The 25414-nt window shown below is 43.6% G+C and overlaps 1 protein-coding gene across 1 annotated transcript in view; it reads left to right on the top strand.

Moving 5' to 3' along the window:
- ca14 (carbonic anhydrase XIV) overlaps window positions 1-25414 on the top strand; it is a gene marked incomplete at both ends in the record, with an annotated part of 177067 nt that overhangs the window by 147609 nt on the left and 4044 nt on the right. Inside the window, 3 exons of the mRNA XM_081388892.1 lie at window positions 5381-5507; window positions 9533-9556; window positions 9737-9821. Coding sequence (XP_081245018.1) covers window positions 5381-5507; window positions 9533-9556; window positions 9737-9821 — 236 coding nt within the window. The remainder of the gene's footprint in view (window positions 1-5380; window positions 5508-9532; window positions 9557-9736; window positions 9822-25414) is intronic.

Genomic DNA, 25414 nt, shown 5'->3' on the forward strand with positions numbered 1-25414 from the left:
ATTTCATCCAAGGCCCAATCCCCAATCCCCAGAGGCAAATAAGGGCAACGGTCTTAGATAGCTGTCCAGCCCAAGAGATCTGGAGAAATTGTCCTCTTGATTGGAACATCAATTGCCTCGAACTGATGGCTGTATTTATGACCCTGAAGTATGTCCTCCACCAGTTAAGGGGCTATCATGTCCTAGTGTGGGTTGACAACACTGCAGTAGTCGCCTACATAAAATTGCCAAGGCAGACTCTGTTTGCGCCGTTTGAACAATCTAACGCAGCAGATTCTGCTTTAGGTTCCTGTCCCTCATGACGATACATTCCTGGAAGCACAAATGTTGCAGCAGGTTTACTGTCCAGATGGGAGGTGACACACAGGGATTGGAAGCTCCAACTCGATATAGTCATTCAGATCTGGGAAAGATTTCACGAAGCAGAGGTGGACCTCTTCGCTTCACAGGAAACACTAATGAGCACGCAATGTCCCCTTTACTTCTCACTTTACTACTTGCATGGCCCAGAAAGCGCCTTTTTGCATTTCCACCAATCACTCTGCTCTCAGGAGTCCTGGCCAAGGTCGTCAACTAGGGTCTTGCCTCTTGCTGATAGCGCCTCGTTGGCAGAGAGTTTGGTTCTTGGAAATTGTATCCCTCCTCGACGGTTCGCCATGGGCAATACCGAACAGGAGGGACCTTCTATCTCAGGCACAGTGGATGATATTCCATCCCCGCTCCAAACTTTGGAACCTTCATGTTTGGCCCCTGAGGGAGACCAGCTAAAAGACGCTGGACTTCCAGCGGATGTAATAGAGACTATTCTAAGTGCTAGGGCTCCCTCCACTAGAAAAATGTACGTCCTGTACTATGGTGGTGTACTATACATCATGCAGACCCAGTTCACTGCAAGATTGTTCCGGTGCTGGAGTTTCTGCATGAAAAGTTGTCAACAGGCATATGTCCTGCTACTCTCAGAGAATTTGTGACCCCCATTTTGGCTTGCCACACTCTTATGGACAGTGTTTCAATGGGTAAACGCCCTCTGATCGCCCACTTCATTCGTGGAGCTAGGCGACTGAGACCACCCGACAGAGTGAAAGTTCCCTCATGGGACTTAGCCATGGTACTTGAGGGGCTAGTCAACAACCCTTTTGAACCACTAGAATGAGCACCAGTCAAGCTTCTGACTCTAAAAATGGTTTTCCTTATGGCTATCTCGTCGACAGGCTCTATCGTTTTTGCCATCCTGTTTAGACTTTGCCCCTGGACTGGTCAAGGCTACTTTGCACCCTCACCCCGACTATCTTCCCAAAGTTCCATTTTCGACCGTGGATCCGGTCATTCTCGAAGTCTTCTGTCTTCCATCGTTTACTATGCTGTAGCATTTCAGATTTACGTCCACGGCACTAGCCAGTGGCATAAGTCAGAGTAGCTGTTAATTTGTCATGGGGGCTGTAACCTGGGGGTGGAGGTTTGCAGCAAGTATGTGATGCAGCAGGTTGGTCCTCTCCACACACATTTATGACATTCTATAGTTTGGATGTCCATGTTACTCCGGGCTCACACATCTTTGAGTCGACATTCCAAACTCATGTATGAGGCCTTTCACGTGTTTGTGCGCACACACTACACAACCTTGAGGGGTCCAGACACTTTCAGAGCGAAGGCATTGGTATTCTCATTCCCATAGCACTTAAATCAGCACAGCATTGAGAGTAGCATTTGAAAGGGAACGTCTCAGGTTACTTGAGTGTAACCCTATTCCTTGAAAAAGCGGGAATGAGATGCTGCGCTGCATTGCTGCACTTGGGGGCATGTTCAGGAGGTTCTTCAGAAAAAGTGATCTAAAAGTGACCTAAAAAAAAAACATTTTGGGAAAAGATTTTTATGAAGTATCAAAAGTTCAAAATTGTTTTGAAAATTATTAATTAATTAAAATGAGCAGCATTATCCCTGTTACCTAAAAAAGGGGATTCAGGATTTTTGAATACTTGGAGACATGTTTCTCTTTTATTTATGGATTACAAAATTTTAACCAAATATTTAGAGAACCGGATGAAATGCTATCTGAACAAAATTATTCATAGTGATCAGACTTATTGTGTACCTGTATTATGGATCGAGCTTTAAAGAGAATATTAAAATGTTTATTTTTTTATAAATAGATCACACATTTTTTAATAGGGTGGACCATGGATATTTTTTCAAAATTTTGAGTGCTTTTGGTGATAGGTTTATTTCTTGGATAAACTCAAAACAAATTATTGGATATTGTGATGTTTCTGTATTGTGATGGCGGGAGGAGGGTTGAGAGCCTCAATCACTGTAAAAAAGAGGAATTAGGCAAGGGTGCCCACTCTCTGGTCAATTATACATCATTGCCATTGAACCATTATTAAGGATGAGAAAAGATCTTAAAGCGTTTTTAATACCGAATTATTCTAATTGTAATAGAATTGAGCTATTAGTATTTTTAAGTGGACATGTACTGTAGATGTCAATAATCTTATAAAAAGCATAGAGGTATATGAAAAGGCATCCACTGCTAAAGTAAATTGGAGTAAGAGTGAATGATATGCAGTATGTCAATGGCTTCCAGAGTTACCAGGAGGATTAAAGTGGGGCAGCGAAGGTTTTAAAGCCAGAACAATTGGTGATTTCTATTCAAAAGACACTAGTAGAGTGGAAGGGAAGGGAAGTGGGTGTTCGGATGCTAAGAGACGTCACACATTAAACCAGTTCATCACAAAGTTATCAAACGACTCCTCTGTTTTGTGCACATCTACATGGTGTCAGAAATGGGATTTTCTGCATGTCACAAGCAGTCCCAATTACCCTAGGTCAAGTGGTCCAATGGAGTGTGTTTTCAGGTCTGCAAAGCATCTCCTAGGAAAATGTGAATGTGATGGTTCTGACATTCATGCAGCCTTGCTCAACCTGCGAAACACACCCAGGGTTGGCATGCCTTCTCCAGTGCAATGTCTACTGTCTCGACACACCAAGTCTCTGATCCCCATGGTACCATCCCAGCTCACACCGAGAGTTGAGACTAATGTTCAGGCTGCTTTATTCACACAGACAAAAAGGAATGATAAGCCATGACAAATCTGCCAGACGCCTTTCGCCTCTGGAGCCTGGGCAGACTCCCTGTGGAGTCGTCTCATGGAGACGACCTGTGGGTTTGACAAACTGGCCACGGTTTCGGGAAATGCCCTCCAACCCAACAGTTATATTGTCCAGTCTCATGGTAAGACCTATGTAAGGAACCGCCGTCAACTTCTACGAGTAACTGAATCACACTGTCCTACCATCACCACATCCGTGCCCATGATCTTTCCAGAACCCCAAGCAAGCCAAATTCAAGGTTCAAAGACTTTGTTACACACTGATTGCTTACACAGCACGCCGTTGTTCATAATAAATGGGAGCACGTGCAACATGTTGTTAGTGTTTATTTCTATATTGCACTTGTTAACGTTAAAAAAAAAGGAAAATATGTAGAATATGTGTATGTTGCACATATTCATGTTTGTATGGTAGCTGGATGTTTGCAAATGGACAAGTTGGGCGGTCGGAGACCAGGAAGGGAAGCGGGCAGGGCCGTGCACAGGGGGGTGGCCCGGTGGCTAGAGCCACTGTCCCTCTGCCGTCATCAACTGAGGTGCCCCCCTTCCCCACCCCCACCGCTCCGCTCAAAGCATTCCGCTGATTCCGCTAATCCGCTCCAGGTTTTCCCGCTCGCTCCGCACTCCACAGCATCACTCACAGTATGTGTCTGTGGCGTTCTCTTGAAACTGAGAGTGAGCACGACAGTTCACGAAAGCTGTCGCATTAACAGGTAGGCTATGCAAGACAGTGGTTGAATCTGCGAAATTAGTCTTTTTTTTATTATTCTTTTTTTTTTTATATGTCGGTAATATTTTGCTCTTGGTCTACTAGTGCTAACAACTTGTACAACATATCCATGTTCTTAGAATTAGCTGCTTGTCTTATCAAATTATTGTATTCTCGATCAGATCTAATACAAATAACAAAATTTTCTGTTGCTGGCACACTTTGTAGACAAAACTGGCTGACAGTAAAGGATTCTGAATATGTTAGAGTTTGATAACAAGAAAGATAGACATTAAATTATTTGAATGGAAGAGTAATTATATTACAAGAACATAAATTGAATTAGCACTCAGCCTAACAATTGTATTTAAGTGATTGTGATGTAACAGTTACATTTTTACATCAGTTACATCAGATTAATATGATTGTAACAGGTTTGTTATTCATTAGGGTACATACACTTTTGTACATACTTTACATACACTACATACACTAAGGGTACATACACTCTTTTAAGCCGCTGAAAATCTTTGCAACACTACCTGTCTCAACAGCCACTGTTGAACGCTCATTCTCGAAGTTGAAGCTGGTGAAAACTAAACTAAACTTTGTAATGTGTGTGGACAAAAACGACTCTCTGATCTTCAGCTTCTGGCCATTGAAAAATACATCCCAATCATAAAAGATGAGGTTATTAAGATCTTTTAGGACATGGTACCAAATAGAAAGGTTTTGCTGTACAACTAAAATGAAAAGGTAAATACCAAAATGTAAAACGGTAAATAGTTTCTGTTATTATCACCATTGTGTAATTATGAATCATAAAAAAATGAGGTTATCAAGATCTTTCAGGACGTGGTACCAAAAAAAAAAAAAAGTATTGCTGTAAATGGAACAGGTAAATATAAAAATGTAAAACAGCAAATAGTTTCTGTTATTATCAGCAATGTGTAATTGTGATGTTCTATCAAAACATCTACAATAAATAAATATATTTGAGCGTGTGCTGTCTTCTCTTTTAATATTTTGTAATAACTGGATAATTTGTGTTAACAAGCAACCACCCCCTTAGTGCCCCTTTTTTTGGTTTAGGCCACTGCCCCTCAAAATGTCTGTGCACGGCCCTGGAAGCGGGTGTTCGGATGCTACGAGACGTCACACATTAAACCAGTTCATCACAAAGTTATCAATGACTCCTCTGTTTTGTGCACATCTACAGTAGGTGACAATGACTTTTAGAGAAAAGTGGTGTGTAAGAGAAGTTTTATGTTGTATTAAAGAAGGACAACTTGTTTTTAATTTTTCAAAGAATGTCTTTTTTAAAAATTATTTATACTTAAAGGCTAAGAGATAATGTGATGCAAAAGAGGGAATTTGTGAACAGTGATGTATTGAAGAGGAATTGTATTTAATAAAGATGTGGATGTGTTAATCTCTTCTCTTCTCTTCTCTTCTCTTCTCTTCTCTTCTCTTCTCTTCTCTTCTCTTCTCTTCTCTTCTCTTCTCTTCTCTTCTCTTCTCTTCTCTTCTCTTCTCTTCTCTTCTCTTCTCTTCATATTAGCTAATGAAATTAGAGACACTGTTGTACTCCAGCAAAGCAGAAGAAGCAGAGCACATGGTTCTCCAGGATAACTATCGTGCCACCCAGCCACTTAACAACAGAATTGTCCTGTCCTCTTTCATATCTGGTAGGAGAAAGAGAGAAAGCATGAAAGAGGGAAGGGGGAGGGGAGGGGAGGGGAGGGGGAGAATAGGGTCGGGGGTGGGGGATTATGGAGCTGTGCTCTTTGTTTACATGATGGCTGATTAGTTTTTCAAAAACGCCTGTGAACACAGGGTTTATTGTAATCACGTGAGCGTGTGTGTGTGTGTGTGTGTGTGTGCTTGAGTGGGATGAGCAGCACAAAGTAACAAAAGCAAGAAAATGTACTTGAGGAAGAAATTTAGGATATTTTCAAATGTTTACAACACAAACAACAGTATTACATGGTAAATGATCAACAGACAGCCCCCCACCCCCACATGTTCTGTCATCATTTACATTCTTTCATTCAAAAAAGACTTTCTTTCAACAATGCTAAAGAATGTTTGAAGACTGTATATGCAACTCTTGTAGCCTATCATAACAACAACAGTTCATAGCAATCATGTCTGTCAAGCTCCAAAAAGGACAGCATAAAAAAAATCTAAAAAATAAATGGCTTCCGTGGTCCTCTGAAACTAGCTTTGCTGAGGGAAAACTATTTGTCACAATTTTTCATGGCCACCAAAAAAAAAAAAAAAAAAAAAAACCTATTCAAAAATATTTTTAAAATACATTTATGTCATAGTGTACTTCTAATCCATTAACATATGTATTGACACATCACTTAAGACTTACTGATATAAATTTATAATTAAACTTTATTTGGAGTATTTCTTTATTGCACAATGCACATTATATATGTGCAATATTCTTAATATTAAGCCTAAAATGTGTTTTAATATCTTTATTAAGAAGGATTGTATGATCTCTGTATAATATCAGTCTTTAAATGCAAGATATTTAAACTGTACCTAAAGTGTACTTGCAATAATTCCACTTTAGCACAATGAAGTACACTTAAGTATATCTTTAGTTGGACTTCAGCACAACTTCTGCAAAATTAAAGTGCAATCAGTACAAAATTAGTTGTTCCAATTTAGCAGACTTTAACAGTTTAGAACACCAAAAGTACATCATGTAAATGTATTTGTAGTATACTTAGCACAACATAAATTTTTTTCAAATACATTTTAGTATACATTTTTTTCACCTTATGCTGCTTTCACGCCATGTCGTAATTACCGTAAATAAAGCTCTGTATGCTTTCGAATCGCTCTTGCAGTACTTTGATATCATACACCGATCGGTCTGCACAGTGCCGCTTCACACCTTCGAACACACCTTTAATCTGAAGTGGTTAGGTGGTACAGCGGCCAAATGGAACAAATTTGTAGCTCTCAGAAAATTTCGGGTTTAGACATTATAATTACAAGTTCTACACACACACGTGAAGGCTTTTTAAAGTTCAGAACCATTATGGTAATTACGACATGGCATGAACGCAGCATTATCAAAGGTGGGTATAGTATCCAAAAACTGTACTCAAGTAAAAGTACACGTACTATATATTATTACTATTTATTTATAGTGTATATTTATATATACATATATTTATATATTATTCAAAATAATAAATATAAATATTTACTCGTAAATACTCGAAAATGTAAAAGTAATAATCTTAAATATATAGATATAAATCATTTTTCTTCAGTGCGAAATATTGAATTGAGGGTTTTACTTCAGTGCACCTCCTCTCCATCTCTCACTCATAGCAGACTAACAAGTGTTTTCAACCCAAGCCGTCAAACTGACGTCATCGGAGAAGGAACGACATTCCAGACCGGAAGTAACTTTTCAGATTTTGATGAAAGATTACCATGACAAACAATTTTTTCTGTGTATTAATGTGCACGGATAAATTGTTCACCCTAAGACCAGTAATGTGTTCTGACAAAGTAAATAGGGTCAATTTTGATTTCATGAGGACTTTATACAACTAAATTTGGATTATTAGACTATGTCGAAATAAAGTGAACCTGCAGAGTTTTGCGTTCAAATGCATGTAAAGGGAACTGCAGTGTATTGAATTGTATTTGGCCAGTCTAGAGATTAACTCTGGCTTCGATTTTGCTTGGCCAGTTCGGTAACACTTTATTTTGATGGTCCCTTTTGAACGTGCTGTTGACTATAAGTAACTTTGCAACTATATGTCAACTAACTTTCATTGGAGTATAAGTAGACTGTCTGCTTAATATCTGCAAACACTTTATTGTGATTGTCCTCCAACTGACACTCTACTGACTATAAGTAATTTTGCAACTACATGTCAACTTAATTTAACCCTAACCCTACCAGTCTATTAATACGTAACTAACACTCTAATGAGAGTGACATGTAGGTGCAACGCTACTTATAGTCAACAGAATGTGTTAAAGGAGAACTCCGGTCAATTTTAACATTGAGCTCATTTTTTTGTACATTTGGAGTGTTTACATCCTGTTTTCGGTTGAAGTCCAAAGTAATCGATTGCCGAGTTCACGCGCATAGGTTTAGTTACCTATGATCAAGCGTGTGAACTCGGCAATCGATTACTTTGGACTTCAACCGAAAACAGGATGTAAACACAGGTATTTGCGCTGGCTTAAATAACATCATTTTTATACATATCTTTCACATCTACTGCAGTCAGATTCACTCGTGTTCACTCAGAAGGAATCACTCACATTTTCTGTGCACTTGTAATGACACATCAAGGATGTTAAGAGGCTAAAAGCAGGTTTAGTACTTGCCCCATTGAAGTCAACAGGGTGCAAATTTAAAAAATAGAATAACTCGGTGTAGGCAACACCGATTTTTGTTGTTGTTCTCTGTATTGACAGCACTCCAAATGTACAAAAAAATGAGCTCAATGTTAAAATTGACCGGAGTTCTCCTTTAAAGGGACCATCAAAAAAAAGTGAAACCGCCAGTTCATTGTCCAAAATACCTGTGTTCACAAAGTTTGGCAATTCACATTGCGCAGTAAACCAAAAGAAGAACACTGTTGTCCCGACTCTTATTTGTGTTATTTTAACAGTATCAAAACACAGCAGGAACCACTGACAGTGAAAACTCTTCACATGTGCTCGCACTGATATCCACTACTGAATATCTGAACACAAACAATCCTCAAATGCACATTGACGGATCCTCTTCTGTGCAATACTCAGATTACTGCGGGTTGGCTGGTGCTCATTCATCAAATGTATAAATTAAGGTTTATGTAAAACAACAACTGGTAATATTATACTTTGTAGTAGTGTTATTGTGGCATAATAATCTATTTGGTTGTAAAACGTATTACCTGAATGAATTGAAATTGAACGTAGCTATCATTCACAGACAGCATATATAGATGTTCAACTAATAAAGATCTTTATCGCTGGCAAACAATAGGATGAATTTGCTGATTTGCTTTTAATTGACTAGGTCCACGACCACTTCATCCAACACTCTTGATGTTCTTACATTTTCTTAAGCCTTCAGTTTTCCTCAGTTCAAGGTCTTGCGTTAATGTTATGTGTAGTGTGCTACCGCTCTCTGTGATTATTAAACATTGTATCTCTTCGTTCGTTCTGCATCACGCATCTCTTTGCTAGAAATACTATACAGCAGTCTGTGACACTATTCTGCATATGTGTACTGGAGTGCCACATTCTGCTATAGCACAATGTCAAACTACTGTGTGACATAGTTTAATCTGACATGGACATGCTTTGGCAAAAGGGAAGATTATAAGTGAATTTATAACAAAAAATTCAGCTTGTTTCACACACAAAACTATTGTATGAATTAAGAAGACTTGGAATTTACAGATTGAATCTTGAGTCGTTTCCTTTTCAAATCTGACATACTATAAACTGCCATTGAAAAGAGCAACTGAATGAATCTTCAAAAATGTGGCCTTTTGTGTTCCACCAAAATAACAGCATACCATTTTGGAATAACATAAGGATTAGTAAATGATGACAGAATTGTCTTTTTAGGGTGAATCGGTTTGTCATTGAAAAGATATGAATATTGCTTTAAAAATAGCATCATGCTTGTGCTGTGTCTAATTCTTTGTTTCACTGTTTCTCTCCCCAGTCTCAGTTAAAATTTATACTGCAGGTGAGAAACATTTTATATTATACCAATTATTATATTAATCATTTTACTGTCTAAACATTCAGTATTATTTGTTAAATTGTTTTTATCTTTTCAATCAGCTCTCTTAAAAAATATCTATGCTAAGTATTGCTCAATTATTATAGTTCTCTTGAGAAATGTAACATTTTGTCTCTGTCTCAGGTGAAATCACAGCGATTGTGATCGGGTCTCTGTGTGGATGTATAGGTTTGGCTGTTATCATCTACTTCATTGTGAAAACTATTTGGTAAGAATTTTAACAATTCACATGTCTCGTGAGCTGGTTATAGACGTTATATATTGTTTTTGTACATTTTTTCTTAGTTCACACAATCATACACAGCAAAATCCCCAGTGTTAAATTAACACTCCTCAGTGTACATATGTGTCCAACTACAGGGTGTTAAAATTAACACTGAAGCAGTGTTGAAGTTAATGAGATAATTACATGTTTAATTAAGTGATGATTGAGCATTATTGAAGATATCTGATGTTAATAAGCAGAATCATTTAAGGAAAGAGAAACAGCAATAACAGAAAAAAGAGAAACACAATAACTACTGACTTCGAGCCAGTACACATTATTGCATTATTAGTACCAGTTTGACTTTATTTCTACACACATTCTTATTTAGATTTAACAGAAGTTTAGATAGTAATGTTTTATGGAATGTTTTGTTTCACGTCACCATTATGGTGATCAGTATGTGCTTTAGTTGGGCTCTTGACCCTTCATCGTAAGCATAATTTGATCGTTCAGACCATTTGTTGCAATTGTTCTACAATCAAGTTAGGCTTAAGATGCTTTTGGGAAACGTAGCCCAGGTCATGATGGTTATGTTTCGATGATGAAATAACAATCCTGCAGTGGCCTGATTCACTGATCTCACCCAGCATTATAAGCTGATTATACGAATGCTTTATTCATTTTTCATTACAGTAGCTAATTCCAGCAGTGCTTTAATAATCTGAAGGTTTAAAAATCACACACAGACATCAAGAATCTACATATGAATCTCAACAATGGTGGCAATCACACAAATGCTTCATGTTGCAGTGCATGATAGGAGCCACCAATCAAAATGCATCCATGGCTCACATCATGCATTGCAGCATGAATAAATTATGCAGCTGAATTGTCCTGTAATTTTCATTGTTTTTTCCTGTTTTCTTTTATTTTTCTATTGTTTTGTTATGACTTAAGTAGCTGGTTTTGTGATGTTCAGAGTTGATCTGTTTGTCACCAGTTTGTTTTGTCACCATTGTTGAGATTCAAATGATGATTATTGATGTCTGTGTGTCTAAACACAATAGCTTCTGTGTGCTAAGTATTTTCAAAATTGTTCATATTGCTGTTGGATCTCAAACTGTAGAATATCAGGGCTACAATCACCAATACTAAAATGAGACATCAAGCATATAGTCAAAGATTTAGCCTCTGAATGACTTAAGTGAATCAGGACACTACATGATGATAATGTCATCATCAAAACATATTGTGAGTAGGTCATGCTTTCTCTTGCAGTAACAAATGTGCTTTCTAAACACAATGTTGGAACAGTCAGAGAAAAACTATCATTCAAAAATGAAAAGGGTCAAGAGCCCAACTAAAGCAAACACCGACCACCACCAATGGTGATTTGAAACGGAAAATTCCATAAAACATTACCGTCTAAACTTCTGTTGAAGCTCAAGAACTTTTGTAGATGTATGACAGAAATAATAAGTGCAATAAAGTGTAATGGCTCGAAGTCAGTTCTTGTGTTTCTCTTTTTCCTTTTCTTGTTGTTTCTCTTTTCTTCATTGATTCTGCTTAATAACATCAAGTGTCACCACTAATGGCAATTATCACTTAATTATTCACTTAATTGTCTCATAAACCTCAACACTGTTTCCGTGTTAATTTTAACACCCTGTAGTTGGACACATATGTACACTGAGGAGTATTAATTTAACACTAGGGATTTTGCTGTTCTGCTTAAAACTTGCCAAGAATGTGTACTTCCTCTGTAATTCCTCAAATAAATTCCAGTTTTTTTAGTCTTATCTTAAATTCAGTTTACAGTTCATAATTGGATGTAAGTCACTAAACAACAAGATTATTGTTTTCCAGTGCTAGCTGGCAAGAGTGTCATGTCTTCATGAAGGGGGGACAATCAGGAATAAATAAATATAAATACAAGAAATTACATCAGACGTTTAAAAGAAAGAAATAATATAATACAAACTGCATAGATTATCAGTCAATGTTGATGTGTCAACGCTAATTGCATTGAATTAATGTTATAGAGTAATGTTGGTTCAGTATCACTTTTGCACCCAAAATTAATGTTGAAACACTAGTGAGATTTCAACAAAAAGTCAATGGTAATGTCATTGAATCAACATTACACTATGATGCTGATTCTTCATCATCTGTTGAATCAACATTGAGAAATGAACAAAAATAATCCTTGGTAATAGTGTTGGATCAATGTTACATTGTGGTGTTCATTCTAAATCATGTTTGTTCAAACATTGAAAATACAACTGAAATGTACTGTCAACATAAAACAATGTTGCCATCTGATCTCACCCTCAAGTTGTTTCAAACCTGTAGGAGTTTTTCTTCTGCTGAACACAAAAGAAGATATTTTAAAGAATGTAGTGTAGTTTTAAAGATTAATTTTTTTTGTGATTGTGTTTCAGTGAGAACAGGCTAAACTGAATGGAGATCAATTACATTCCTCACATTTAATGGTGATTCAGGAATATTAATGATTACCTTGTAAAGCAGTAATCAGGGAGCAGGAGATAAGGCACAGGATAGCATCAGATCAGGTCAGGTGATTATGCTCTTGACTACAACTCGATGGATCTTTCTCATTTCTTACTTGTGCATTCTCGTTTCGTCACGTGAGAGGATCTGTGAATGGCAGTGAAGCGTAACTGACGCCGATAGGTCACAAGGTAATGACAACATGGTGAATGTAGTATGTTCAGATAACATTCTTACTATATAGAACATACTTTTTAGTGGTTAAGTAATTACTTCACTACTACACTACTTAATCAATGTCACTATTATCAGGAGGGCGCTTCTCATTTCTTTAATTGTCAATCTTCATCTACCTTCACTCCTACTAAACAAAAGGTGTTGCTACCATTGAGGAAGCAAGACATGGGCTGTCACTTGCACTTCAAGAAATCTGCTGAATATTGTTGGAACTTTAATCAGGAAATTCCTAAAAAATATTACCAAAGCTAGATGCTCTTTTTAAGTGTGTAGGAAAATGTATGATTTATTATGACCGCCGCTAGCGTAGCTAGCGAAAGCGGTCATATAGGGATTGTCAAAGTTTTTTTTTTTTTTTTCGTCACCTTACTGAATTTTTCGTCAACGATACCAGGGACACCGAAGCACCGGGGAACATGAAATTTGGTGGGCATGTAGCCCCACTAGACTTCTAAGGAAAAATTTCGTTTGGTCCCCGGGGGCCACTCCCCCCCGCGCTGGGCCCCCCCAAACCCCAAAAAATGCAGTTTTTCCTAAATAACTACCTGAACCGTGGCACCGAGGATGAAGAAATTTTTATGGTATGTTGGTCTACTAGACTTTTAGGGAAAAATTTCGTTTGGTCCCCGGGGGCCACTTCCCCCCCCCCCGCGCTGGGGCCCCCTTAAATTTTTCGTCAACGATACCAGGGACACCGAAACACCGGGGAACATGAAATTTGATGGGCATGTAGCCCCACTAGACTTCTAAGGAAAAATTTCGTTTGGTCCCCGGGGGCCACTCCCCCCCCGCGCTGGGCCCCCCCAAACCCCAAAAAATGCAGTTTTTCCTAAATAACTACCTGAACCGTGGCACCGAGGATGAAGAAATTTTTATGGTATGTTGGTCTACTAGACTTTTACGGAAAAATTTCGTTTGGTCCCCGGGGGCCACTTCCCCCCCCCGCGCTGGGGCCCCCGTAAATTTTTCGTCAACGATACCAGGGACACCGAAGCACCGGGGAACATGAAATTTGGTGGGCATGTAGCCCCACTAGACTTCTACGGAAAAATTTCGTTTGGTCCCCGGGGGCCACTTAACGATACCAGGGACGATACCAGCACCGGGGAACATGAAATTTGGTGGGCATGTAGCCCCACTAGACTTCTACGGAAAAATTTCAATTGGTCCCCGGGGGCCACTCCCCCGCCCCGCGCTGGGCCCCCCTTAACCCAAAAAAAATGCAGTTTTTCCTAAATAACTACCTGAACCGTGGCACCGAGGATGAAGAAATTTTTATGGTATGTTGGTCTACTAGACTTTTACGGAAAATTTTTGTTTGGTCCCCGGGGGCCACTTCCCCCCCCCGCGCTGGGGCCCCCGTTAATTTTTCGTCAACGATACCAGGGACACCGAAGCACCGGGGAATATGAAATTTGGTGGGCATGTAGCCCCACTACACTTCTACGGAAAAATTTCGTTTGGTCCCCGGGGGCCACTCCCCCCCCCCCCGCGCCCCCCCAAACCCCAAAAAATGCAGTTTTTCCTAAATAACTACCTGAACCGTGGCACCGAGGATGAAGAAATTTTTATGGTATGTTGGTCTACTAGACTTTTATGGAAAAATTTCGTTTGGTCCCCGGGGGCCACTTCCCCCCCCCCTGCGCTGGGGCCCCCGTAAATTTTTCGTCAAGGATACCAGGGACACCGAAACACCGGGGAACATGAAATTTGGTGAGCATGTAGCCCCACTAGACTTCTACGGAAAAATTTCGTTTGGTCCCCGGGGGCCACTCACCCCCCCCCCCCCCCTCCCCGCGCTGGGCCCCCCCAAACCCAAAAAAATGCATTTGTTATTGCTTTGTAATTTTTAATTGTAAACATTTGTAATTGTTATGGTATGTTGCTCTTAAGGGCCCACATCAACCTAGCCCATAATCACTCATTTGTGATTTGCGCCCCTCCCATAAAAAATGAAAATGCAATATTATTCTGCTTTGATCGCCCCTATCTTCAGTGGAGATGTTCAGAACTGCACCATATTTCATGTGTATGATTAACTTGACATCCTCTGGGGGTATCCTCTGCTAAGTTTTGTAGAATTTCATCCATGGGGGGGTATAAAATAAATTCATTTATGTGCACATTTAGTGACTGTACACTCATCGGCCTGTAGATGGTGCTGTTGAGCGAAGGGTTGCTGGTTTAGGATGATACTGTCACACACACACATGCAGGAATACAAACGTACTCGGTTACTAACGTAACCTCGGTTCTCTCTAGAAGAGGGAACGAGTACTGCGTTTGAATAAACGCTGCGGGAAAAGTCTCTTTTCACGAAATACTGAAGCAAAATTATCCTTAATTTTCATATTTGTAAAACGCATTGCAGCAGTGCACAGCCATGGCGAGACGGCTCGCTCACTCATTGGCTGTTCTGCGGCAACTGCACGAGCCTATCGAGCGAGGGCTGATGCAACATCAGACCAATGAGAGCGCTTCGCGCGCTCCTCGTCACATCCCGCCGAAACGGGTGTGGCCATCCCCTATAAAAGGAGCTCGAGTAGGCTGATTCAACTGGTTTTCATCGCCGAAGCGAACCAGAGCGAACCGCGCGCACGGCAGGGAACGCAGTACTCGTTCCCTCTTCTAGAGAGAACCGAGGTTACGTTAGTAACCGAGTACGTTCTCTTACGAGAGTTCTCTCGTACTGCGTTTGAATAAACGCTGCGGGAACCACTTGTAAGACGCCGTGCGTGCTGGGATGAGAAAACACCGACCACTGGAAGCTAGTCCAGGTATACAGTGCATAATCACCCGGTAGACTCGGAGAGTCTGGAGGGGGGGGGGGGACAACCACCCTCAGATAGCTGCGTCCTAAGACGCGGTATGACATCACATAGGCAGGGGAAGGCCTGGCTAATGTGGGAAATGTGGGTCTTACGCAAATTTGCCCAGATATATGCGCCCTTAGGCGCGAAACAGCGCCACATAGGCAGGGGAAAAACCTGGCTGATGTGGGAGATGTGGGTCTTACGTAATTTCGCCCAATGGATGCGCCCTTAAGCGCGATACAACGTCACATAGGCAGGGAGAGCCTGGCTAATGTGGGAAATGTGGGACTTACACACTTTCGCCCAAATAGGTGTGTTCTAGACGCGATATAACATCACATAGGCAGGAGGGAGCCTGGCTAATGTGGGAAAACATGGGTCTTACACAATTCTGCCCAGAGAACTTCGGCGGCGCTGTGCGTCTGCGATATCAGTGCCGTGTTTAGACAGCTGACTCGAATACGCCGAAAATACTTGGCTTGCAAGTGCGGTGAAGTCTTCGGTGGCGTTGTGCGCCTGCAAAATCAGTGTCGTGGTAGACAGCTGATACGGCTAAACCGAAAACAACCTGGCCTGCAAGGCGGGAACTTCTAGGTTGTAGAACCTTATGAATGTAGACGGCGAGGCCCAGCCCGCCGCCGTACATATTTCCTGTAAGGAAATCCCGCTAGACCAGGCCCACGATGAGGCAACGCCTCTCGTGGAATGCGCTCTAATGCCCAACGGGAACTGAAGGCCCTTGGTAGTATAAGCCATTGTTATGGCGTCAACCACCCATCTGGACAGGCTCTGTTTCGAAACAGCCGTTCCCTTGGAACGTCCACTGAACGAGACAAAGAGCTGCTCCGTCTGTCTGAAGGCAGCGGAGCGGGACACATAAGCTCTTAAAGCCCTAACGGGGCAAAGACAGCTCGAGTCCCCTTCCTCGTTTGACCCCGGCAGGGCAGACAGGGAAATAACCTGAGCCCTAAACGGAGTGTTGAGGGATTTCGGCACGTAGCCGTGCTTAGGTTTGAGTATGACTTTGGAGTCATTGGGCCCAAACTCCAAGCACGTTGGACTCACAGAGAGCGCGTGCAGATCGCCTATGCGCTTCACCGAAGCGAGGGCCATCAAAAACACCGTTTTGAAAGACAGATGTTTGAGGCTAACAGATTGGATAGGCTCAAAGGGGGGGCCTTTCATGGCTGCCAAGACCGTAGAAAGGTCCCACACCGGGACTGAGGGAGGTCTGGGGGGATTCAGCCTCCTAGCTCCCCTGAGGAAGCGGATGACTAAATCGTTCCTTCCCAGTGACTGGCCTGGCGTTGCTGTCGAGCACGCTGCGATAGCCGCCACATAGACTTTGAGCGTGGAAGGGGATCTGCCCTTATCCAACAGCTCTTGTAGGAAGGAGAGAACCTCCGTCACCTCACAATCGAGGGGTGACAGGCCCCGAGCTGTACACCAGCTGGAGAAAACCGACCACTTCGAGGCATAAAGCCGCCTGGTGGAAGGCGCTCTAGCCTGAGTGATGGTGTTCAGCACTCCATCCGTGAGGCTAACGGGTAACCGTTGAACGTCCACGCATGAAGGGACCACAGCTCTGGGTGTGGGTGCCAAATCGAGCCCCTGGCCTGCGAGAGGAGATCTCTCCTCAATGGCACTGGCCATGGAGCGGAGTCTGCTAACTGCATCAGGACTGGAAACCAGGCTTGGTTGTCCCAGAACGGTGCTATAAGCAGTACTGGGCATTTTACTTCCCTGACTCGCTCCAGCACCTGAGGTAGGAGGGAGACTGGGGGAAACGCGTATAGCGGGCAGTGCGGCCACTTGTGGGACAGCGCGCTGTCGTTCTTTGAAAAGAACACGGGGCAATGAGCGTTTTCTGGGGACGCGAATAGGTCCACCTCCGCTCTGCCGAATCTCTGCCACAACAGCCGGACTGTTTGTGGGTGTAGAGACCATTCGCCCGTGGGAACATTGTTCCTGGACAGCCTGTCTGGACCCAGGTTGAGTGTCCCGGGCACATGCACCGCTCTCAGCGAGCTCAGGTTGCGCTGAGCCCATATTAGGAGGCGCTCGGCCAGCCTGTAAAGGGAACTGTATGCGCAGTGCTGTATGCGCAGCGCGCGCTGTTGCGACAGCCGCGCCGTCATAGAACGAGAGTCCAGAACGATGCCCAGAAACGAAATAGTTTGGCTGGGGTTCAAGGAGCTCTTCGTCCAATTGATCGTGATACCAAGATTCTCGAGGTGATCGAGTAACATGGTTCTGTGCTCCACGAGCTGAGATCGTGATTGAGCTATGATCAGCCAGTCGTCCAAATAGTTCAGCACTCGCATGCCCCTGAGTCTGAGGGGGGCGAGCGCTGCGTCCATGCACTTCGTAAATGTACGGGGTGCCAGGGACAAGCCGAATGGCAGGACTGTATACTGGTATGCCCGACCCTCGAAGGCGAATCTCAAGAATCGCCTGTGGCGTGACGCTATCTGTATTTGGAAATACGCGTCCTTTAGATCTATCGACATAAACCAGTCTTCTCGGCGAATATGCGCGAGGATTTTGCTGGTCGTGAGCATTTTGAAACTGCGTTTCACTAAAGCTCTGTTTAGTCGTCTTAGATCTAGTATGGGTCTGATACCACCGTCCTTTTTGGGGACTAGGAAGTATCTGCTGTATAGCCCCCCTTCGCTTTGAGCTTGGGATACATGTTGTATCGCCCCTTTGCTCAACAGTTTTGATATTTCGGCGCGAAGTAGGTGTGCTACTTCTGAATTCACCGTAGTTTCGACGCGCGCTGTGAAGCGTGGAGGGCGCCGACAAAACTGTAGCGAGAAGCCTCTCTTTATAATGTCTAGCACCCAGTCCGAAACCCCTGGAAGCGCGGCCCATGCGTCTGCATGGCCGGCTAGGGGTTGGATGCGAAGCGCGCTCTGTTCGCTGTGCGACGGCGGCGCTTCAGGGCGCGCTAGCATAGGCGTTACGCCTGTGACATTTGAGGCGGGGAGCGCGCGTAATACAGCGGGCAACACGCTCATCCTCGACCCCGCTACAGTGTTTATCTGAACGAGGGAGGTCTGAGAAGGTCTCATGGGACTCATGCAGCCTACAAGTGAACGTGGGCGGGGACCGGGCACGTTTACTGCTTTGGCCGCGCTGTCTGCTTGAACAGAGCGGGCGCTCACAGGTCCCGTTTTTACAGGGAGCCTGTGGCTTGCCAGACATAGCGTTTGTGGGCACTGGGAAGTGGGCACTTTGACTATGTTTGTGGCGCGATCGAACTGCGTCGATCTTATGAGTACGGGCCCTGTGTGCAGGGCTGTGCTTGTGTGTAGGGATGGGCACAGGGAAGTGGGCATCAACACTACATTTATAGCACCATCGGCCTTGGCCGGGACACCAGAAAATACACTCTTTTCGGGATTTATCTGGGTAGCCGTAAAAACGGCTTTTGTGTGCAGGCAAGCGGGCAGCTGTGCGGGCTTGTGCTCTGCTGAGAACGCTGAAGCAGTCGCAATTCCTGGGACTGAGACAGCGGTGCGCTTTGGTGAGGGCCCGGTCGCAACGGGGCTTACACACCTGCGCTTTCCTAGGCGTGCTAGGACTTCTTTGGGGCTTCCGGCTTCAACACAACCCTTGGTCGCGGCCCGCGGTGAGTGGGGCGGCGGCTGGTAGAGCGAGAGCGAGGGCGTGAGCTGCGCTGCTGTCGCTGTGAGGGGGCGGCCGGGGGCTGAGGCTGTGAGCTCCGAGGGGCCTGCTTCTCACGGCCCGCTGCGGAACTGGAGCGCTTCGGCAGGAAGTGCTTGAATGCCTGTGACGCTTTCTGGGCTTCGGAAAATCTCTCCACGAACTCGGAGAGAGAAGATCCAAAGAGGCCAGCGGAGGATAGCGGGGCGTCGAGGAACGCGTTGCGCTCTGCATCAGCCATCTCCGTGAGCGTCAGCCACAAATGCCTCTCGGCTACGGTAGCGGAAGCCATACAGCGTCCCATGGCTTGTGCTGCAGCCTTGGTAGCGCGGAGGGAGAGATCCGACGCGCTTCTCAGGTCCGTGATGCAGATAGCTTCAGGTCCCATCTCGTCCAGTTTGCGGAGGAGATCGCCTTGGAAAACCTGAAGCGTGGCCATGGTGTGCAGGGCCGATGCCGCCTGCCCAGCGGCGGAGAAGATCCGCGCGAGCAGCGACGACGTCATGCGGCAGGCTTTTGACGGCAGCATTGGCTTAGTCCGCCGTCCAGCAGAGGGCGGGCAAAGGTGGGCTGCTATCGCCTGTTCCACCGGCGGCAGAGTGAGGTAGCCTCGGTCCTGAGCATTATCCAGGGAGGAAAATGCTGGGGATACAGACGAACCTGTTCGTGCAGAAAAGGGAGCGTTCCAGGCCTTCGCCACTTCTTCATGAAGCTCAGGAAGAAACGGAGCGGGCTTAGACACAGGAGAAGTGCGCTCACCAGGGAGGAAGCTACCATCAAGCCGGGTGCGCGAGGGGAGTTCCGGTGCAGACCACTCGAGGCCGAGGCTCGCCGCGGCCAACGCGAGTACTCGCATGAGCTCCCTCTCGATGCTAGCTCTAGCCGACGGCTTTCGGGCAGGAGGCGTGAGGTCCGCAGAGCTCGCCCAGTCCTCACTGCCTGAAGCTAGCAGAGAGCAGGAATCCTTTTCGACCGACTCGACTTCAGAAACAACTTCCTCAGATGAAGCGGCGGCAGACTGCGGGCGCTGAGCATCGGGAAGTGCTTCGGGGGAAGCCGGCGAAGCTGGCGGGCGAGCCGGCGAGCTTTGTCGGGAAGAGGGTTCCGGGGCCCGCTGCGAGCGGCGCTTCTTGCGGCGCGGCACCGCGGCGGGGGGCGCAGGCTCGGAGAAATGTGCCAGGCGAGTCCGCAGAGTCACCATCGGCAAAAGCTCGCAGTGAGGGCAGCCGCCGTCAGCGAGCGCGAGCGCTGCGTGATCTTCGCCCAGACAGGAGACGCAAATAACGTGGCGGTCTCCCTCGGTGAGCGGGGCTCGGCACGAGCCACAGGATGGCATCTTGATAAAGACGCGGCTCTTTTAGGGGTGAGTGTTCAGGGAACACTGCACACACACACACAGAACAGAGCAGGTAAAAGGATATGAAGCGCCGGAAAGCGCAGCAGGTACGGCAGTAGAGGCGGCGAAGGCCAGCGGCTTCAAGGGCTCGTCCCGCTGAAAAGCTTGCCTCGACGACGCTTGCTTCTTCGTGATCCAGCGATGCGTGAGCTTCGCTGAAGAGATGAAAATCAGTTGAATCAGCCTACTCGAGCTCCTTTTATAGGGGATGGCCACACCCGTTTCGGCGGGATGTGACGAGGAGCGCGCGAAGCGCTCTCATTGGTCTGATGTTGCATCAGCCCTCGCTCGATAGGCTCGTGCAGTTGCCGCAGAACAGCCAATGAGTGAGCGAGCCGTCTCGCCATGGCTGTGCACTGCTGCAATGCGTTTTACAAATATGAAAATTAAGGATAATTTTGCTTCAGTATTTCGTGAAAAGAGACTTTTCCCGCAGCGTTTATTCAAACGCAGTACGAGAGAACTCTCGTAAGAGAACAAACGCAAGCATGCACACACACTGACATCCACACGCACAGACACACACCCATACACACACACATACAAATCCACATGCACAGACACACAAACACACACGCGCACACATGTACGCACACATACATACACGCACAGACACACACACACACACACACACAGACACACACATACACACACACACACACACACACACACACACACACAGACAGACATGCACATACTATTACTTTTTTTAGGTATATACATAAACACGCAATACAGCCAAATTACTCCACGTCATTTATTTTTGTGGAAAGCCAGTGCAGGCCTGAGCGGCGGTCATATTTTGTACCGCGATGCGGTACATCTAGTTCATTGTTTGATTTTCCAGCCAGTCATCAGTTGTCATGGACACTCATCTAATCATCACACCTTTTCGTTATCATTTCATTATCTCTGTGTATTTAGTTCCTCTATTTTCAGTCTTTGGTTGTCGGTCAATATTTGCATGTTGTATGTGTTTACCCCATGTTTCACACACGCACTGTGAAACCTTCTGTCTGTTCCTTTGTTTGTTGTAATATTAAAATCACTTTGTATTGGATCCTGTCTATCTTTGTCTTCGTTTGTCAGGTGGTTCAACAAACAAGAATTTTGTATAGGATGCACATATGTTTTCTCTCTGAGGAAGCATCAATTAGGACCGTCCCTAGCAGAGCTAAAGGTGGTGGTGAACGCGATTCAAGGGGAAAACCCACCCACCCCCGAAACGCGATTTCAAGGGGGCCCACAGAAACAACCTGCACCGTGGCCCAGGATAACCCAGGTTCAGCCCTGCTTAGAAGTGTACATGCAGAACCATTACAGGTGTTTTTATCAGTGGGCATTTTCAAACTACAATGGGTGTTTTTCAACTGCTTTACCCAAAGATCCACCAAAAAACCAAACCCCCAGTGAATTAGAAAAAAAATCGGTTAAAGTGGTTGAATGTGCCCATCGTGGTTTGAATATGGCAGTGGTGTATAATACAAATACTTTATTACTGTACTTAAAGGAATAGTTCACTTCAACATTCAACAGACAGTTCATGTACCCCATTGACTTCCATAAAAATACTATGGAAGAGTACATCAACTGTTTGGTTACATTCTTCAAAATATAATTTGTGTTCAGCGGAAGAAAGAAATTCATACAGGTTTGAAACAACTTGAGGGTGAGTAAATGACAGAATTTTCATGTTGAAGTGAACTATTCCTTTAAGTACAGTAATAAAGTATTTGTACTTTATTCGAGTTTAAATATATTTGTTGATTTCTACTACATATTAAAGAATAAATTATACTTTTACTCCAATGCATTTTTTTTCAAACACTTTTGGAAAGAGCAAACACTCAGCTGCAAAGAGCAAAAAATAACAGAAAGCAATCTTTTCTGACCGGTCATAGCGATATCCAGTTCGCAAAGGAATCTTTTGATCAGTTCGGTTACTTTGAATTTGTTAAACTGGTTTGTGAAGAAATGTGAATGATTTGTTTTGCAAATCACATTTAAATCTTGAGAAGCCCAGCACACCGAGCAATGTGCAACAGCTCTCCACTAGTGTAACGTTGCTGAGAAAGGCAGGCGAAGACGAGGATCTAAACGCAGGGTGATTTAATAAAGTAACACAAAACATAGAACACAGAACTCAAAGAACAAAGGAACAAAACCTTGGGAATCACAGAGAGAGGCAACCATTACATGTACAACAACTGACAAAGTAACAAGTGAAACACAAGGGCTATAAATACACAGGGGCAAATAAGCTTAACTAGGAAATGAGGAAACAAGATACACCCAGGGAGAATAATCAACATGAAAAACTACATAGGACTACAAGACTTAGCACAAGACAGGAAATGACAAAAGAACACACAAAACAAGTGGAACACAAGACAGGAATCATGACAACTAGAGACCTAAATTGAAGTCTCTATTCATTTTAGTTTTGGTAACCTAAATAATTAAAAATATGAAAAGCTTATTATGCGATGTAAAAATTTGTAGACGGACATCTTTGACCGTTGCGCCTCCTTATTTCCACTGTCCTACATCTTGTGTTTTTGAAATACAAGTTGTCTGAACGAATTCATTCATCTTACTGCAGTATAGTTTGCTTTATTTTGTTGTATTGTGGATTACAACGCATTTGTAGTAAGACACTCTCATTTGAATCGTTCAGCTGTTGAGTTAAAGGGACAGTTTACTCAAAACTTCTATTTACTTAGCCATATGTTGTTCCCAACATGTATGCATTTCTTTAATAGAAACTAAATGAATATATCTAAAAAATAAAAATGTATATATTCTGATGGATTTTTTTTTTTTGTCAATACAATGAAATACACTGGGGTTCAGTGTTTTTTTTTTGGACCATTTTCATTGTATGGAAAGAACAGCTTTTCTTCTTTAGTGTTCTGCAAAAGAAGAAATTCCTTTACTCGTGTCCTTTACACTTTACTCGTGTCAATTTCCTTAAAGTTATCTGTGCTTTTACTCTCGAGTATGACGATTGAATACTTTATACAACACTAGAAAACAGCCCACTGATTGGGTAACACCCAGTATTATTACGCAGAAATATAGGCTACGTTTAAGTTCAAATTTTTTATGGCCTTCCCTCGCTAACTTCCCTCCATCTCATTCACTCTGATGGCAGTAATTTCCTATGTTGCACGAGTGCCCACTACTGGCGGAATCCTTGCAATGAGTTTAAATGGAACACCCTACGCCCTTATTTAAGTGTGAGCATTGTGGTCTATGGATCTGCCTTAAGTGTACATATGAATAGACTCGCTCCCTCTGTCAAAATCGAAGGGTTGAGGGTCTGTCCAAATAAACTTCCCTTGAAGTTGTCCACTTGACGAAGTTGAATGCATTTCAAAATGTCGATGGGGATTACCCTGAGGGGATGTACTTAAGGAAGTTCATCAACAACAAATAAATGTTAGTTCAATATCCCTGTCTGCACCAATGTGTGCGGTCGGCTTTCATCAAAATTTCAATGCTGATCCAATAAACTTTAAACATTTAAATGTCATTCTCAAACAAAATGATGGTTTAAATGAAAATGTCTCAGGTTTAACCCGGTTCCCTAAAAGGGAATGAGATGCCCCGTCATGGCTTAATGCTATGGGAAGGCTTTGCGTGAGCCGGTGTCTGAAGCACGTGTTTACACACGCTAATCTGTGACTGGCTGAACATGATAACATAGCGACGTAGTAGCATAGCATGGTAGCGTGCTGTGGTGTCTCATTCCCCTCTCAGGTAACCGGGTTACATACGTAACCTGAGAAAATCCCTTTCAAGTGGAACTCAACATCGCGTCATAGCTTGACACTATGGGAACTTTAATACCAACGTCGCCATGCCAAAGGGCAGTGCCTATATCTGTACAGACAGTTGTTGAGCGCCGGCTGAGACTGAATCAACCTTGAAGGACTTGAGACCCTGTGGTTGAATCCATGTCCAGACAATAAAACCTGTCTTGCCAGATAAAAAATCTGGCCACAGCACAAACATCTTGCAAGGATGCACCCTTAGCTTTGGAAGACACAACACTCCTAGAGGGGTGGGCCCTAACTTCTAGGGGCTAAGCCATTCCGTGCCTCATAGGAGAGGGATATTTGCATCTGTGATCCAAAGTGAGATACACTGTTTGGTGACTGCATTCACTCTATTGCAGCCACCAAAAGCAGACCAGAAGCTGAGAGGACTTACGCCACTTGCCTGAGCAGTGGACATAGATCCTGAAAGCACACAACGGACATAACAGATGCAGACTTTCTTGCTGTTGCATCCCATGAAGCAGAGGAAATAAAGTCCATTGGCTGACTGCAAGACCATTGGCTGACCAGACATAGACTGAACTTTTGGATTATAGTCTGGTCTGGGGCGCAGTCAGGAGCCAGAACTGGAAAGGTCTCATGTGCAGAAAGCTTAGTGGAATGACATTGGCCGCTGTCCCCATGAGACCTATCAGCCTCTGAACCTGTAAGACTGAAAGTTTACCCTCTTGTTTTCTTGATGTGACAGTAAGCATCCTTTCGATCTATCATCACGAACCATTCCTCGAACTGGATTTGAGACACAAAGTTCAGCAAGAGGTTCAGCATCTTGAACCTGTATGTCCGAAGAGTACTGTTCAGGCCCCTCAGATCTAAAATCGAATGCAATCCCCCTCTCTTTTTGGACACAATAAAGAACTGACTGTAGTACCCTGATTCTCTCTCTGGGAGAGGTACTTTTTCTATGGCCCTTTTCACCAAGAGATACTGCAGTTCTTTGTTGAAAAATACCTTTTATGACTCTTGATGTCCCAACGTAGCTACTACACCATTAAACACAGGTGGACGGAAGCCAAACTGAATCCTGTAGCCTGACTTAAAGTATTCATTACCCACTGAGACACATTCTGTGACATGGGCCACCATGCTGGCCTTTTGCTCCTCTCTCCTTTCACTAGGCCTTGG

This window comes from Scardinius erythrophthalmus (assembly GCF_964197995.2).
Source record: "Scardinius erythrophthalmus genome assembly, chromosome: 16".
In the NCBI taxonomy this organism is placed as follows: Eukaryota; Metazoa; Chordata; class Actinopteri; order Cypriniformes; family Leuciscidae; genus Scardinius; species Scardinius erythrophthalmus.